At 47.7% G+C, this 12,158-nt stretch overlaps 6 protein-coding genes across 6 annotated transcripts; 5 read left to right on the top strand and 1 right to left on the bottom strand.

Annotated features, from left to right (window-relative positions):
- Positions 1–39: 39 nt before the first annotated feature.
- On the top strand, positions 40–883 carry EV420DRAFT_1634031 (uncharacterized protein; the record flags this gene model as incomplete). The annotated part of the gene is made up of 3 exons (XM_060476265.1): positions 40–87; positions 142–516; positions 569–883. 3 exons carry the CDS (start codon positions 40–42, stop codon positions 881–883), a joined length of 738 nt encoding a protein of 245 aa, XP_060339404.1.
- Positions 884–1,273: 390 nt separating this feature from the next.
- EV420DRAFT_46434 (uncharacterized protein) lies at positions 1,274–2,741 on the top strand. Its single transcript, XM_060482238.1, has 6 exons — positions 1,274–1,371; positions 1,448–1,740; positions 1,793–2,130; positions 2,180–2,369; positions 2,422–2,439; positions 2,490–2,741. The coding sequence occupies exons 1-6, from the start codon at positions 1,350–1,352 to the stop codon at positions 2,658–2,660; spliced, it is 1,032 nt and encodes a 343-aa protein (XP_060339403.1). The 5' UTR covers positions 1,274–1,349; the 3' UTR covers positions 2,661–2,741.
- A 468-nt stretch (positions 2,742–3,209) lies between these two features.
- EV420DRAFT_1495591 (uncharacterized protein) lies at positions 3,210–5,712 on the top strand. Its single transcript, XM_060470853.1, has 7 exons — positions 3,210–3,380; positions 3,427–4,406; positions 4,460–4,628; positions 4,685–4,829; positions 4,879–4,914; positions 4,962–5,552; positions 5,604–5,712. The coding sequence occupies exons 2-6, from the start codon at positions 3,436–3,438 to the stop codon at positions 5,468–5,470; spliced, it is 1,830 nt and encodes a 609-aa protein (XP_060339402.1). The 5' UTR covers positions 3,210–3,380; positions 3,427–3,435; the 3' UTR covers positions 5,471–5,552; positions 5,604–5,712.
- Positions 5,713–5,739: 27 nt separating this feature from the next.
- On the top strand, positions 5,740–7,752 carry EV420DRAFT_45968 (uncharacterized protein). Its single transcript, XM_060482218.1, has 6 exons — positions 5,740–6,247; positions 6,303–6,607; positions 6,662–6,851; positions 6,905–6,922; positions 6,981–7,274; positions 7,333–7,752. Exons 1-6 carry the CDS (start codon positions 5,939–5,941, stop codon positions 7,546–7,548), a joined length of 1,332 nt encoding a protein of 443 aa, XP_060339401.1. The 5' UTR covers positions 5,740–5,938; the 3' UTR covers positions 7,549–7,752.
- Positions 7,753–8,543: 791 nt separating this feature from the next.
- Positions 8,544–10,350, top strand: EV420DRAFT_46122 (uncharacterized protein). Its single transcript, XM_060482222.1, has 6 exons — positions 8,544–8,959; positions 9,025–9,305; positions 9,355–9,544; positions 9,594–9,611; positions 9,663–9,977; positions 10,025–10,350. The coding sequence occupies exons 1-6, from the start codon at positions 8,738–8,740 to the stop codon at positions 10,253–10,255; spliced, it is 1,257 nt and encodes a 418-aa protein (XP_060339400.1). The 5' UTR covers positions 8,544–8,737; the 3' UTR covers positions 10,256–10,350.
- On the bottom strand, positions 10,271–12,118 carry EV420DRAFT_46042 (putative methyltransferase-domain-containing protein). The gene is made up of 4 exons (XM_060482219.1): positions 11,843–12,118; positions 11,578–11,773; positions 11,379–11,531; positions 10,271–10,694 (listed from the first exon to the last, which is right to left on the bottom strand). The coding sequence occupies exons 1-4, from the start codon at positions 11,989–11,991 to the stop codon at positions 10,287–10,289; spliced, it is 906 nt and encodes a 301-aa protein (XP_060339399.1). The 5' UTR covers positions 11,992–12,118; the 3' UTR covers positions 10,271–10,286.
- Positions 12,119–12,158: the final 40 nt, after the last annotated feature.

The following is a 12,158-nucleotide window of genomic DNA, read 5'->3' as shown; positions in this document are numbered from 1 at the left end:
GCTGTGGCCTATCATGTTCCTTCTTCATTCCCTTCCACGATGGCCGTTTTGAAGACAGAAAAATGCGACTCTCAACCTACAATATTGGTAATTGGTCTTTGATTAAACAACTGTCAGCCTCGCTTATTTCTCCATCTACAGACTGGGCATGAGGATCCGCCCCCGAACTATGAAGAATTGTCTACTCCTACTATAAACAGTCCTACTTCCGTTGAAGGACCTGACGTGGCGCTTTTCAATACTAAAGCGTCAAACTATGTCCACATTCAACGATACTTGAACGGTATCCAAGAAGCTTTCTTCATCGATCCTACTCTCCGCGTTCCCCGGGCGTTACTGCCTTCCTTAAAGGCCGGAGAGACAGATGATACGCGCAGAAATTTAAACCTTGAAGCGACCATGGGTCCCATTGATGTTGACGTGACCATCGTCTACAAGGAACCCCAGTCATCAGAGACGCAAAGGAGGGTCATCCTGGTGGTGAAAAACAACCTGGGGCCGATCAAAATGCGATTAGTCCGTTCACGATGCCCACACTACTATCCCATTAAACTGATTTTTTGAATAGCATGCGGCGGACTCTCCCGATCGGCATCCTTTGTACCTTCGTGTGTGCTCACAAACAGGACCGATGGACATTTCTCTTCCGCGTTCATTCGTCGGGGTAATCACTATAGCTACTGGCCTCGGGCCTGTCGAACTCTCCAAACATCTTTCACAGTTTATCACACCGTTAAGCGATGCCGGAAAGGGTCGGAGGAGGTATTTTATTGGCGATCTCTCGACTTCGCCATTCAACGACGACCCGAAAGAATGGTGCGGGGACGAGGTACTCATCGAGTCCAATCTGGGTCCAGTACATCTGAAACGTGATGACGAATGATGAGGTACTATACAAAGTTCACTTGGTGCGCAGCCGTCCGTTTCTACATTCTGTCTACTCAGCCTCGATGTAGTAGTATATCGATGTATGCCAATGATCTAGACTGCTTCTATTCCATGATCCGTGTAACAGGCACCAGGGTCGACGAAGTCCGAATGCATTAAAACCAGATCCTCAAACTCTCTTTGACCTTGTATGTACAGGCACGGAAGGATCCTGAAAAGGACACACCGTCAATATTCGACCAACCAGTCATGAGTATTCAATCCATGTATTGTGTACAGGTACCACAAGATGTCATCAGCCATTTTAAGGTGTCTAAAACTCACCGCTTGCGTCCCAAATAAGTGCACTCGCAACTCTTTTCAAGAACGTTCCTGTGCTAGCGGGTTGATCCCGAAGCGGTGTCACTACGTCGTTTCGCTGCGTCATTTGGCTTCTGTAGCAGGAATCCCTGTCTATAATAATGGTTCTACTAAATAGAGTCGGTCAGTCCTTGTCCACACGGACGTATATTAATACGCCGCGTCCTTTTGACCCACGTTCTTACCTTCATGGCTACAGATTTCGATCCTCCGAGTTATTCTTCTAACAGTCCGCACATACCAACCGCAGGATATGACTTCGACCTCCCTGCTTATAGTCAGCACAGACCTGGAGACGACGTCTCGACACGCAGCACCCATCATAGATACGAATTATATACCAGCAAGCGGAAAGCATGGGCGACTCTAGTATTGCAAAGCCGTGCAAGATCCGCAGAACATATACCTCTTTTCTGTCAAGGCGACAATATTGTGGGATCCTTGGCTCTGGAAATTGACAAGGAAGATTCGATTAAGATGATCAAAATAACTGTATGCAATTGTTTTTGAAAGAAAGGATGCCCTCATGTAATGTATTGAACAGATGCAGGGTAAACTTCTGACAGGTCTATCTTCGGAATCCTGGGTTTTCTTGGAGGAAACCAAAATCTTGTGGACCAGAGAAATGGGAAATCCACGGGCCTCTTCGCCATCTTCCAACGAAGAATATCATGGAAAACTGATTGGTAAATATGACTGGGAATTCTCTCTCCCAATTCCTCCAGAAGTAGTCACGCCCCCTGGAAGCTCACCATCCATGGCTTCCCAGGATTCTGGCCCTTTCCGTCTCCCACAAACCTTCCTTGAACGGAATATTCGGGCAGGAATACATTATGAGCTATCTGTCTCTATTAAGCGTTCACGCTTCCACTCAAATGCAAGGTCTGTCTATCTCTCGTTCACATAAGTCATTGTTTAAATAAGAATTCAGGATACAAACCCCGTTCAGTTATGTACCTCTAATACGTCCAGATGCGCCATCGCTGCTCCGTCAGCTTGCCTACCAGGAGAGCAGTTCTCTTCCCGGGCCTGATGCAGACCCCGATGGCTGGCAACAGATTTCATGCTTTACTGTGAAGGGCACGGTTTTCAAAGCCCGCGAAGTCCAAGTAGACGGTGTTGTGCGTAAAATTTTACTTCAGATCTATATCATAACCGAGTTTCCTCTGTCAGGTTTCACTAGCCAAGCCGGTATGTTACTACTCTTCGTTTATCAGTTCGGTCTAACAAACGGCGGACAGCTTTGTTACACTAGAGGGACAGTGATACCTTGCAGCATCACTCTTACTTCCGCAGACACTCAAGCTCTACATCTTCTCGCCGTACCGTCTTGTATTCCGATACACCTTCGTAGACATGTTATGATTACAATGACTTCACGTCCAATTCTCCCACCGAACTTCGGCAGCTAGGCACCAGGAATGTTCATAGGCGGTGGAGGATTACCACCGAGGACCTTGGCAGAGGAGTGTGGTGGCCTGTCAGAGAAAATGTGCCAGAACATAGTAAACGGTTGAATGGAGAGATAAAGCTCAGCAAGAATCTCAAGTCCACATGCGTTATCGGTAACTTTATGATTCAAGCGAGGTCTAAAAGTTCTCTGAAGGTAACATTTATCGCTGATATCATTTGTTTCTCTCAGTATGGCGTTTTTGTGCTTCCGTTCAGTGCCACAGGCTTCGTTGCTGAATATCTCGACAAGCCGTTGGCAGATTGTGGCATCGAAATTGCTACTGCATATGCTGGAGGGCCGAGACCGTTGGCCTACGGCCCCCATTCGAATGAAAACGAGATGTCCGTATCAAGGGGGCACTATGCGATCTCACTGAGAGCTCAAACCTTTTGTTGGATTTAGAATTATGCACTTTTGTTTTTCCCAAATGAATCCACTACGTCCGGTCCGAGATAACCGATAGATAAAAATTCCCTGACCACCGCCTTTGGAAGGATTTCTTTTAAGCCTCAAGATGTACGTGAATCAACTGAAATGTTTGCAAAGGATTCGCCAGAATCCAAAGAAGGCCTGCCATTGAAGTTCCATTGTCTCCATTGTTGACCCGCCTCAGGCCATCGATAAGGCGCGCAAAGGCGCGCTCCAGGAAATTACAGATATAGCAAACCTTTGGCAGGAGGTAAATCTCACCATATCCTTATCCACCATCACCTCAACTTCTTTAGGTGCCAGAAATGCTTTCCATGGGCCTCATCGACATGTTCTTCTTTCACTTGAATAAGGAACCTCCCGCTGATTTCTCGCGTGCTACCTATGAAAAAACACCAGACGCCGACAGAGCTTTCATGTCGCTCCTCGGCCTCTCGAAAATTTCGAATTTTCTGCGCGATGGGCATCCCTATGAACAGCAGATGGTAGATGACTGGCCCGGTGCATTCAAATGGAGCGTATACTTGGTCGCTGGACGCGTCCAATCTCCTGAAGCGACGCCACAGTCCAAGCGCTCAACTCTGGATGTGATAACAGCCGCCTGGTATTCAATATCCCGGACTGACCCCGTTCGCAACATCATGGCAGCTACTCCGGGTACCGTCGAGGTCGCTACTCAGCTGTGGATAAACGAGGACTCTAGGAATATGGCAGCATCAACTGCAGGCCTACCTACCGCGTCTGCATGCCTGGACGCGCTTTTATCTGATGGAGTCGGGGATTGCCTTGATCGGGTGGTGAAAGCTGGGGGCGGAAATGCCGACAGCATTGCTCAGTTAGCCGTCTCAAGGCTTAAAACCGCAATTAACAATGCCCAGATGAATCACACAGCTATTGTCATTTATCTCGACCTCATTGGCCACCTTTGTCGAAAGCCTCGTCATCCCCTTCGGCACGCCTTCTTGAACCTCAATATCATCCCGATGTTTACCAAAATTGCATTGAATGCATTGAAGATGCTTAACGAAAGAGCACCTGACATTATGCTCGACGTGATGGTATCGTCTATGTGCTTTATGTTTAACTGTTTGGAATCCACAGATGGTTTTACATGGGTAATACAAGCCGTCAATGCTGGCCTTCTGACCGCTTGGGTTGATTCAAGTCCTTATTTTCATCGACTGCACCCAGAAGACCGAGACACGGTGGTCTCTATCATTAGAGACATAGTGCCTCGATATCTTGTCTATCGTTCAGTTATCAACGCGATCAACGGGTAATGACCGTATAACACCCATATATGGTCTCGAGCTTACCTTTTCCTTCAAGGGCCATGTCAAAACTTGATGACGAGAGTTTTCCCCACAAAAACCGGGTATTTGGTAGTACCGTCAGAGATGTCTGGATCGATTTCCACAAACAGTGCCTGGAGCGCCTGCTCGTGTCCATCCACGCGAAGGCCATCAAGGGGAAAGCAGTCACTTGTGACAACGTGAAGGTGTGGCCGATTCTTGTTGGAATGGAGAATTTACTTGACCTTTAAGATCGGTACAGTGCCAGAAGGTCGATGCTAAGAATAACTTTCAAAAATGCTCAAGCTGTGGAACCACGCTTTATTGTTCGAAGGGGTATCAAAAGGTAGCCTGGAAAGAAGGCGGTCACAAAGACATGTGTAAGATGAAGCAACAAGAGCGCAAAGGTAAATACCTGTTCGGACGCCAACACTTTCTTTAACACAGCACACTCAGAAGGCAAATTGCAATCTATCACCAAAAGCGACGCTGGTAAGCGAGCGACCTGTTCTATTGGCAATCTCATGACACACTTGCAGCTTTCTTTCACGACCTCGCAACGCGCGATGCTCGGCATCATCTTCCTTATCTTCATCGGCTCGCTCGCTCAGAGTATCCGAAAATCAAGGATTCTGGGTTTATCATCTATATCGACTACACCATTCTACCGGCAAAGTTCTCCTTAAAGCCTTTGGCTGACTATGAGCGGAATATGCCTGCATCTCTTGACGGTAGCTCGAACGCCGAAGCACGAAATGAGGCATTTGTAAAACGCGCGAGGGAAAACCCAGGGAAGTTCATGTTGATCCAGAGTCAACTTAGCAATGGCATTGGAGTGCAACTGGTTACTTCAGTTGTCACCGCTGATTTTTGGAACAGTGAAACTTGGGATTTCCCGTTGCATCCTTCCCTTGTTAATAACGACGGCAACTCTCTTGACGACGAAGCCTACGATACAAACGTTGACAGCGTTGACATAATGAAAGCTCGGATGATTCTTAACCAATTTGCTAAATCAGTAACCGGTGGAGAGGAAACGCTTTTCTAACTGATACAGAAGTCAAACGTGTAGTGACTAGGTCGCCATTCTAATGATAGCAGCGTTCACCTGGTAGCTCTATTGTCTTGGACTGAAAAACTTCAGCGTAAGCTGGCGGAGGGAGAGCGATTCTCATACGTACGTCTTATTGTCGTGTGTCTTCGCGGCGTTTCCAACCCTTGATGCTCTCGGTTCGATCCCCTATTGTTGTGGATGAATTCGTATTGTTCTCCAACCAAGGTGGTTCTGCACGTGACTTGAAATGGACGCATTTAGCAAGTTGAAAGCTCCATCCAAAAGCATCTTGTTCCCAAAAAGTTTCGTTGTGCCCGATTTTCTGGACCATCGTCTTTCAGCGGGGCCTTATCCTGTCGACAATTAGCCTTTGTCCCAATCCAGTCACTACCTTGTCATCTGTTAGAATCCCGAAGGTATATATATCATGTGCTACAATTCTGAGCGCCCCCCGCGCTTTTTATGGACGCTACGTCCCCTCCACGATACCGAAGGTACTCTAGGTCAGGTCCGGCACCTGCACCCAGCACCGATCTCCCTCCTTATTCTCGTCATAACACTCCGCCCGGGGGTCGACATACGCCTCGCGAACCGACAGAACATGTCTTCCAGATAATGAGCAACAAAGACAGGGCTTGGGCGACTCTGAAAGTCTTTAGCAGTGCTAAATCTGCCAAGTCGTTACCAACATTCTATGAAAAAGAATCTATAAACGGCATAGTCGAACTTGAAGTCGAGCGAGGAGATTCCATACAGGCTATAAATGCAACAGTACGCGGAGTCTTCTAATTGATATCTGCATATTTACTCAAGAACATTCTTCAAGGTGACGGGTCGAGTTATAACTGGTGCTGGAATGGACGACGTATGTTCTTTTCTAAACGTGACCATTCCAGTCTGGGCAAAGACCGGAAGCAGTCGTTCACCCTCCCCGGCGTTTGAAAACAATAAGCTCTGTGGCCGACATACATTCCCGTTCTCTATTGTTCTTCCTCGGACTGTTTCTTTGACCGTTCGGGAGCCAAAGACCTTTCGTCTACCGGAAACTTTTCTCGAACGCCACACGCCCGCCACTGTACAGTACGATCTTATAGTCACGATATCTCGAAGCAAGATGCGTTCGGATAGCCAGTAAGTCATCACTATTGATTGATGTTATTCTGAGTTTATGTTCCATGGTGATAGTATTAAGACGGCTTTCGGATATGTGCCAAGTTCACGACCAGATACTCCATCCATTCTTCGGCAAGCTTCGTACGCCGAAAACTTACCTCTCATGGGTCCTGATTCTGACCCCGAGGGGTGGAGAACCCATGATCCGGTTGTAATTCGAGGCGTTATGTTCAAAACCCGTCCAGTTCAAGTTGAATGTACGGTACGTACATGTGCGCTTTCTCAATTAACAGATGGCTCATAATTTACCCTCAGATTTCTTTGTCCAAACCTGTAAGCATCACCGTCTCGGCCTTGATATGGCGCTAACACGAATGTCTTTGTGACTTAGCTATCTTATACCCGCGGCAGTGTGATACCCTGTATGATGAAGTTGGAAGGAGCTGACGAGTCTGCTCTGGATGTGCTTTCGGAACCCAGTTCTATAGCTGTGTCCCTTCGAAGACGAGTGAGATATTCCTGTAAGGGATTGTCGAGCAAGCAGAAAGAGCAATTTGAAGATGTCGGTATTGCTGTATGGTGGCCTACCGCCGGCAGCTCCTCCCACCGCCGCTACCTAGAGGGAGAAATCCGACTGGCGAAGGACTTAAAAGCATCTTCAGACGTGGGACACTTCTCCATATCTGTAGGTCTATGCTGTTTTCAAAAGGTGCCAGTGCTGATATAGATACGTTGCTTTACAGTACCATGTTGTTCTTAATCCATTTGACGTAGCTGGATATACACATCTCGAACCTGAGGCACTCATTATGGACTCTGTTAGCATCATGACAATGCATGCCAAAGGTCCCCGCCCCCAAGCTTATGCTCCTCCCGCTTATGACCCCATAACACGCGAAGTGAACGACACCTTCTCAGCCATGCGCCAGATGACCCTCGCTACCCCCGTCATCGGCTAGGCATTATGACCTCCGTTATGATTTCATGGACATGTCGCTGGGCCGACCTAAACATAGTGATGCATGCATTACCATTCCTATCCACACAATCGCTTTTATGTTAAACCATGTACGTTGTAGTCATTCGCATTCTTACATTATTACTACGTGTACGATCTTGTAGCTTTGCAATATGCTTTCCTAGTCCAAACACGTTCTGATTCAGGGATTGATCCTCACGCTATCAAATTCTGACTTTGGGTGCGTTTATTTACACAGGGACAGCGAGCTATGTAGCATGGCCAATTGTGGAAAATCTAAATGCCGGTCAGGGACAATGGCGGAATTCACACGGCAATATTCAGGCATACTCACAGTGCATATATAGATGACCAAGACCATGCTGTCGTAAGTCAGTTGTGAATGGCTCTACGCGTATAAACACAACAACCTTTCTCCAAAAAGAAAACTCTTACTAGCCGCCCCCGTAAAGATCGTAACGCACATTCCATCGTGAGTTACAGCTCAGTGGAATGTGGTTATGTGCGTAGTGACATCAAACTTAGATTGGTGCTCGTTCGACACATGTTCTGATGATGTTCAAGCTTATGCAGAGAAATACTACGTACAGCTGCTAAAGGAGCGCAACTTTCGCAAACTAAAAGGACCAGATTGCAATCAAGTTCACGAATAAGTACACCACCCCCACTCTCGGACGGGATTGAAGCGCCTACTTCATGCAGCAAAGATAGTGCGGCGTATGGAGTAACAGCGTTCCCGTTCCGCTTGTCTCTATCTTCTTTTGAGTCACTTCCTGTCATTCTGAGTCATTTCCACAGTCCGAGGCACCGAGCACGGTCACTTACAACAGAGTTGTGTAATTCTTTGTGGACCCTCGTTTGCACCGCTACCACAACTTGTCAGTTGGTACTGTTCGAAAACTATATGTGAGTGTTATATCTTTCAAGATATAAACGGGCGCGTATTGCCCACTCGTGCGGTACTCGTCGCCTCTCACAAGACCAATACGAGACCTGTGTCCCCAATCCACGTTTCTCCGCGGAGCATGTGGACAAAGTTTATAGCATGTGCTGCACTTACTTCTGTTACGCCGGAAAGTCTAGGAATAGTCCAGGAAGAATAAAACCTACAGAGTCGATGCTGAACTTCCCAGCGCAGCATCTGCCCCACTCAAATTGCAGTCTTGACTATGTCGACTCCCTCTGGTTATAGCCATCAGTCGACGCGGACTGACGCACCCACAGAGCACTCATTTTCACTAGAACGCCACGGCCGAAAGTGGGCGTTCCTGCACATCAAAAATCGGTCAACAACCTCTTCTGCGCCTGTCTTCCATGATAACGCCAGTATTTCTGGTCGAGTTGAAGTAGATTTGGTTATACCTGAAACTTTCAAGGGGATATCCATCGCGGTACGTCATGGCGTTTCTTCCTTCAAGTCTAGTAGTGTCCAGGAATCGACGAGCTTCATAATTAGATCCACGCAGGAACTACGGCGGTCGGTCAAGAAGAGGCTGTTTTCTTGCAGCTGAGTCAGGATTTGTGGTCTCCGCCTAACAAATCATCAACTCAATTGGATGGGAAACATTCCTGGCCGTTTGAACTTACACTACCATCTCAAGTCTCCGTGACGGAGTCGAAAGCGCACGCGGGGACATATTACCTACCCCCAAATTTTTCCGAGCGAGCAAGTCCTGTCTACATCGATTATAAATTCGTTGTGACATTTCGGCGGGGTAGGTTTAAGCCTAATCAAACGTCTGTCAATGTCCCTATCGAAATTGATCTTTGCTGAAACTGATCATAGGCTTTCGCCATACTTTGCTTACGTTCCTTTGCGCTTTGCCCAGCCCCCTTCACCGCTTCGACAGCTGGCTTTGAGGGAAGGTTCGCCGCTACCAAGTCCCAGCATTGATCCCGAGGGCTGGCAGACTTCAGAGCCGATCAAAATATCCGGAGTTTTGTTTAATACCAAAAGGGTCGAAGTACGATGTATAGTGCGTGTTTGATGAAAGGAGCCCAAGAATTCTCATTAAGTGTCCATAGCTGTCCATTGCAAAACCGGTAAGACGGCTTGATCTATAGTGCATGAACTCATTCTCACGGCGGCCATAGCTCAGCTACGCAGTTAGATCACCGATCCCACTTCTAATCACATTTGAATGCAACGACAGACAAGCGCTTGACCTTCTGGCCAATCCGACAGCAACGCGACTATTTCTGGTCCGATCAATTGCGACGGGCCCCAACGCTACGGATGAAGATACTCCAAAGCGTAGCAATAACTTGTTTCTAGAGGGCGTAGGTCAGGCGGTCTTTTGGCCCTCATCGATTCCAGGCTCAACCGAAGGAACGAGGTCTCTGCAAGGGGAACTAAATCTCAAGTCTTCGTTGAAACCCACGTTCGTATTCCCAAGAATTAGTATCAGTGTAAGCATCGTGCCATGTTTACTTCCGTGCCTGACCGTAATTCACAGTACTCGTTGGATTTGCTTCCATTTGAACCACCTGGGTTCAGTCCCTCGACTAAAGAAGGTGCTATATTATTGTCCCAAAGGGTAGAAATTGTCACCAGGCCAGCACCTGGGGTGATAACGCGGTCTTATGCACCGCCAGGTTATGAGGGTCCCGACGGCGGAGACTATAACAGAGCGATTGGATTCTTGGAGAACGGCAATCAGCGCTTTTACCGCCACCATGGGGTTTGACGTACCATCATGACCAGTTACACATAGTCATCTAAGAATCGTCCATGGTCATTAACAATAAGGACTCGAAGTATTCGTCCCCCTTTGGAGTATTCGTTCCCAGTGCTCCTACACCGGCTAGAAGATCACGGTCATTTGTGGGTATTTGCCAAGCAAGTGAATCGTGTCGTCGCTGGGCGACAAAAATGAATGTTGTGTCTTCAAAAGAAGAGCCTAGGCGCTGCCAGGACTGGTCTTGCTCCGAGTCGGGCAGTATGCGCCGTGAGAGCACAGGCTGGAAAGAAAAATATAAACCAAATGCACTCCAAAAGGGTGCCTCCTTCTCTAGACTTCGAATTTTGTACGATATGATAAGGACTGGCGACGAAGAAACCGCAGACGGCGAGGTGAGATGAATGAGCGTTCGTAACAATGGGGCTAGCAGCTCTGGAAAATAGACCTTGAAATTCGTCAGAGTGGATTCAATGTCATGATACAGGGAAATTCAGAATTGGATGTGCGATCTTGTTCTAATGCTGCTTTGATCCCGTTGCATAGCTTCATGGGCAGCGGCAATCAAGTTGGTCGATCCAGATCATTCCGTTCTGTCTGTCCCAGTTAGGGCACGCATAAGCGCTACTGGTTTCTGAAGCCTCCTGCAGACGTCCCACACATCTCGATGGACAGCTGTGGCGCCTAGCCTTCGTGATTGTTAATTGTTTCTAGGGGAAAGGTACACGTTGATAAAAAGGAACGAGGGCATCAGGGGGAGGCGACAAAACCGGTGGCGGAACGCCAAAGCCTTGAGAAAAAACAAGCCGATACTTGAAATATAGTTAGCTTTGTTGTGCACCTGATTGCGGGGGTGACAATCTCAACGTTATTGGGATAAGGTTTAGTAAAGGCGTGGCAGCAATGTGGCTCGAATCATGCGGCAAGTTTTCCGCACGGAGACATCGAAGCAATAGGCCTGCACACGTCTAGGAAACCCATTCCTACGCAAGAGCTTAACGTCAGCGCAGCTTGCGGTAAGATGGGTACATTGCGGCCACGACTACGAGCTTGGTTCTAGTGTCCTGGCATGAACCGACACCCATGAAGTCGCGACATCCAATTCTGAATTTCCCTATTAGCAGGCACTCACCAGATCGCTGCAAATGATGTGGGACAGATTTCGATTAGTGATGAATTCAGATGCAATATCTGAAACATGTTGGATATTTCCCCAAGCTAGTGGACGCACAAAGACGATCCCGTTCAATTCACCGCGTAGATTATCCTCCAGTAGAGGGCAAACCTATTTCTAGTTGAGATGCGGCCAAACTGTATAGGATCCACCCCACCTCAGGCAAATCAGTGGACACGATTATGTCCTCGCCGCTGGTCAGTGAACGGCTTAGGCTGCGGGCAATAATTCCGGTGCCAGAACCCAGCTCTATAATGGTATGTCGCGACGAATCTTGATTTTTGAGGAAAGGAGGTTCGAATTCCCATGTTGATGGGGGATCGACATAGAGTAGTAATGCATAGGCTGCTTCCCTATGCGATCAACGCGTACCCAAGTCAAATCCAATTTATATCAGATGATTAATAGGTTGAACTCTGTACCAGACTCTGCCTGCAATACCGTATCTGGATATCGCCGCACGTTGGGCTGAATGCCCAAAGAGATCCTGGTCGCCTGGCTGCGAGTGCAGACCCAGCAAGTCTACAGAAGGCTTGATGTCGAGGTCGTGAGGAAAGTTGGGATTGACCATGGAAAGTGTTTGTTGTTCCTTGTTTGATCTGAAGGCGACCGGTTGAATCTATGGTAGCATGTGATTCTTGCTTTACTCTGCGCGAACCGGGGAATGTCAACGCCGTAGAACGGTCACCGATTATTTAAACGGTAGCGAAAGTCTGTCCTTCCTTCCTTTACCACTTC

This window comes from Desarmillaria tabescens, assembly GCF_030435595.1.
Source record: "Desarmillaria tabescens strain CCBAS 213 chromosome Unknown EV420scaffold_1, whole genome shotgun sequence".
Taxonomy (NCBI): Eukaryota; Fungi; Basidiomycota; class Agaricomycetes; order Agaricales; family Physalacriaceae; genus Desarmillaria; species Desarmillaria tabescens.
This window is presented reverse-complemented; position numbering and strand designations above follow the sequence as displayed.

Excerpts from the sequence above, each read along its gene's own strand:
- EV420DRAFT_46434 (XM_060482238.1), top strand. The coding sequence starts at position 1,350 with ATGGTTCTACTAAATAGAGTCG. Across the intron at positions 1,372-1,447 it reads GGTTCTACTAAATAGAGTCG|ATTTCGATCCTCCGAGTTAT; the intron begins GTCAGTCCTTGT and ends TCATGGCTACAG. Across the intron at positions 2,131-2,179 it reads CGCTTCCACTCAAATGCAAG|GATACAAACCCCGTTCAGTT; the intron begins GTCTGTCTATCT and ends ATAAGAATTCAG.
- EV420DRAFT_1495591 (XM_060470853.1), top strand. The coding sequence starts at position 3,436 with ATGCTTTCCATGGGCCTCATCGACATGTTCTTCTTTCACTTGAATAAG. Across the intron at positions 4,407-4,459 it reads GTTATCAACGCGATCAACGG|GGCCATGTCAAAACTTGATG; the intron begins GTAATGACCGTA and ends TTTTCCTTCAAG. Across the intron at positions 4,830-4,878 it reads GAAGCAACAAGAGCGCAAAG|AAGGCAAATTGCAATCTATC; the intron begins GTAAATACCTGT and ends CAGCACACTCAG.
- EV420DRAFT_45968 (XM_060482218.1), top strand. The coding sequence starts at position 5,939 with ATGGACGCTACGTCCCCTCCACGATACCGAAGGTACTCTAGGTCAGGT. Across the intron at positions 6,608-6,661 it reads AAGATGCGTTCGGATAGCCA|TATTAAGACGGCTTTCGGAT; the intron begins GTAAGTCATCAC and ends CCATGGTGATAG. Across the intron at positions 7,275-7,332 it reads TGGGACACTTCTCCATATCT|TACCATGTTGTTCTTAATCC; the intron begins GTAGGTCTATGC and ends GTTGCTTTACAG.
- EV420DRAFT_46122 (XM_060482222.1), top strand. The coding sequence starts at position 8,738 with ATGTCGACTCCCTCTGGTTATAGCCATCAGTCGACGCGGACTGACGCA. Across the intron at positions 9,306-9,354 it reads AGGTTTAAGCCTAATCAAAC|GCTTTCGCCATACTTTGCTT; the intron begins GTCTGTCAATGT and ends AACTGATCATAG. Across the intron at positions 9,978-10,024 it reads TCCCAAGAATTAGTATCAGT|TACTCGTTGGATTTGCTTCC; the intron begins GTAAGCATCGTG and ends CGTAATTCACAG.
- EV420DRAFT_46042 (XM_060482219.1), bottom strand. The coding sequence starts at position 11,991 with ATGGTCAATCCCAACTTTCCTCACGACCTCGACATCAAGCCTTCTGTA. Across the intron at positions 11,774-11,842 it reads GGTATTGCAGGCAGAGTCTG|GGAAGCAGCCTATGCATTAC; the intron begins GTACAGAGTTCA and ends TTGATCGCATAG. Across the intron at positions 10,695-11,378 it reads ACATCATTTGCAGCGATCTG|GTCTATTTTCCAGAGCTGCT; the intron begins GTGAGTGCCTGC and ends ACGAATTTCAAG.